We start from the raw sequence: 1,652 nt of genomic DNA, 5'->3' as shown, positions 1-1,652 counted from the left end.
ACCGGGTAGGAGCTGGTGGTGGTTAAGGAGTGGTAGTGGGCGTCCTCCAGAGAGTGCAGGGTGTAGGGTTGGCTGCTAGACACGGGGCCCATAGAGGAACCTCGGCTGGGGGAGCGGTACTGGGAGGGGCTCCCTGGGTGCTCTGGGCTGGACATGGAGGGCGGGACGTTGACGGAGGCCAGGCTGTCTGGACACAGAGCCTCCACCTGGGAAACTGGCTCTGGTACTGACTGCTCCCATGAATCTCTCTGAGGCAGGAAGACAAGAGAGGATCATTTATTTCTTTTATTTTTTTACTGCAGAGTAAATTTGTTTGTCACTGTTTTCTTCTTACCACTAATTTTGACTGAATGTCCCAATTTGAGTAACCTCTGATTATTATTTATATTATAACCATAGTGAACTTGTGAAAGCGATAAAGCCCCATCCTATGCATCAATTTATTTATTAATAATCCCAAAACAAATGGTCCGGCCCCTCTAGCATTTGCCAGAATTGCTAGATAGCCAGTCCGCTGCTGGTCCTGGGCTTAATGCGATAGCATCAGACACCAGATTTTTTTAAAATGTTGTGTCAGAGCATTTGATACATTGATTGCAGTATATAAAGAGAATTTCAACAAATAGAACAAAGAATGCCTCTGAAATAAATTGCCTAACCCTCTAGTCCAACAGATTTGAAAATCTGTGAGGACTGTGCACATTTTGCTTTCATCAATACCAATAATCCTGCAGTTCCTGTCAGGTAGAACTTTCTTAGCACACAGATTCTTTTCACTTACCATAGCAGGGATGTGGTGAATCATAATGAGGGTATCCTTTTAACTAGATAGTTATCACAAGCTGTATAATAAAATATTATGTCTATAAATGAATGCTTTTCCCTTCATATCCCAGCCATTATTGTAATATACTTATATATGATTATTAAGAAAAAGTTGTGTTAAAGGTATTTTAGGTGGATTTACAATTTATTAAATCTCAAATGATGATGATGAACCTCCATCCCCTCTCCACTCATCTCTGTCATATATATTCAGCGTGACCCCATCATACCAGAAATAAATGCGAGGACTCTCCACCGAAAGGCAGCAGGGATGAGAGGGCCGATGAGGGGAGAAAGGATCCTCCAGAGCTGGAGAAGGCGGCGGCGCTGCGGTAATCACCGAAGGTCTCTGGGTAGTAGCTGTCAATGAGGGAGGAGTAGCTGCTCATGGCGGAGGGCTCGCAGCCCAGAGGTTTACCTCCCAGAGTGGATGAATAGATGTCAGGAGAGAACTGCTTGGTGGACTGGCAGAAGTCTGACTCTGAGATGAAGGGACGCCTCATGCCATAGTAGCTGGGCAGCATGTGAGACCCTGCAAAGAACAATATGAAGCTTTTACACTGAGAAGAATAAGCTCATCTTCATCGTGGCAGGAGTAGCAATCATTTGCTTTGATTGAGACGGCGTTGACAGGTTTGTCTTGCAGGCAGTAAAGAGTGAATGAGAGAGTGAGAGGAAGATCTTTGATGTGTTTGATTTGCAGAGCCTCACCTGGCATCTGGACAAATGAAGGTGGAGTTGTCGATCCTCCCTGTGACGGAGAAACAAGACTTGAAATAAGGCACACAATGTGGATGTTTTAATTGAAGGGGGGGGGGGGGGGGGGG

General features: G+C 45.2%; 1 protein-coding gene across 1 annotated transcript in view; it reads right to left on the bottom strand.

The window, feature by feature from the left end:
* Positions 1–2: 2 nt before the first annotated feature.
* The window catches only part of LOC123986022 (uncharacterized protein C11orf53 homolog), a gene marked incomplete at both ends in the record, with an annotated part of 20,426 nt that continues 18,776 nt past the window's right edge, over positions 3–1,652 (bottom strand). Inside the window, 3 exons of the mRNA XM_046074073.1 lie at positions 3–248; positions 1,056–1,357; positions 1,537–1,576. Coding sequence (XP_045930029.1) covers positions 3–248; positions 1,056–1,357; positions 1,537–1,576 — 588 coding nt within the window. The remainder of the gene's footprint in view (positions 249–1,055; positions 1,358–1,536; positions 1,577–1,652) is intronic.

The sequence above is a fragment of the Micropterus dolomieu genome, linkage group LG17 (genome assembly GCF_021292245.1).
Source record: "Micropterus dolomieu isolate WLL.071019.BEF.003 ecotype Adirondacks linkage group LG17, ASM2129224v1, whole genome shotgun sequence".
Lineage (NCBI taxonomy): Eukaryota > Metazoa > Chordata > Actinopteri > Centrarchiformes > Centrarchidae > Micropterus > Micropterus dolomieu.
The sequence above is the reverse complement of the archived record's forward strand: the minus strand, read 5'-3'. Positions and strand labels throughout refer to the sequence as shown.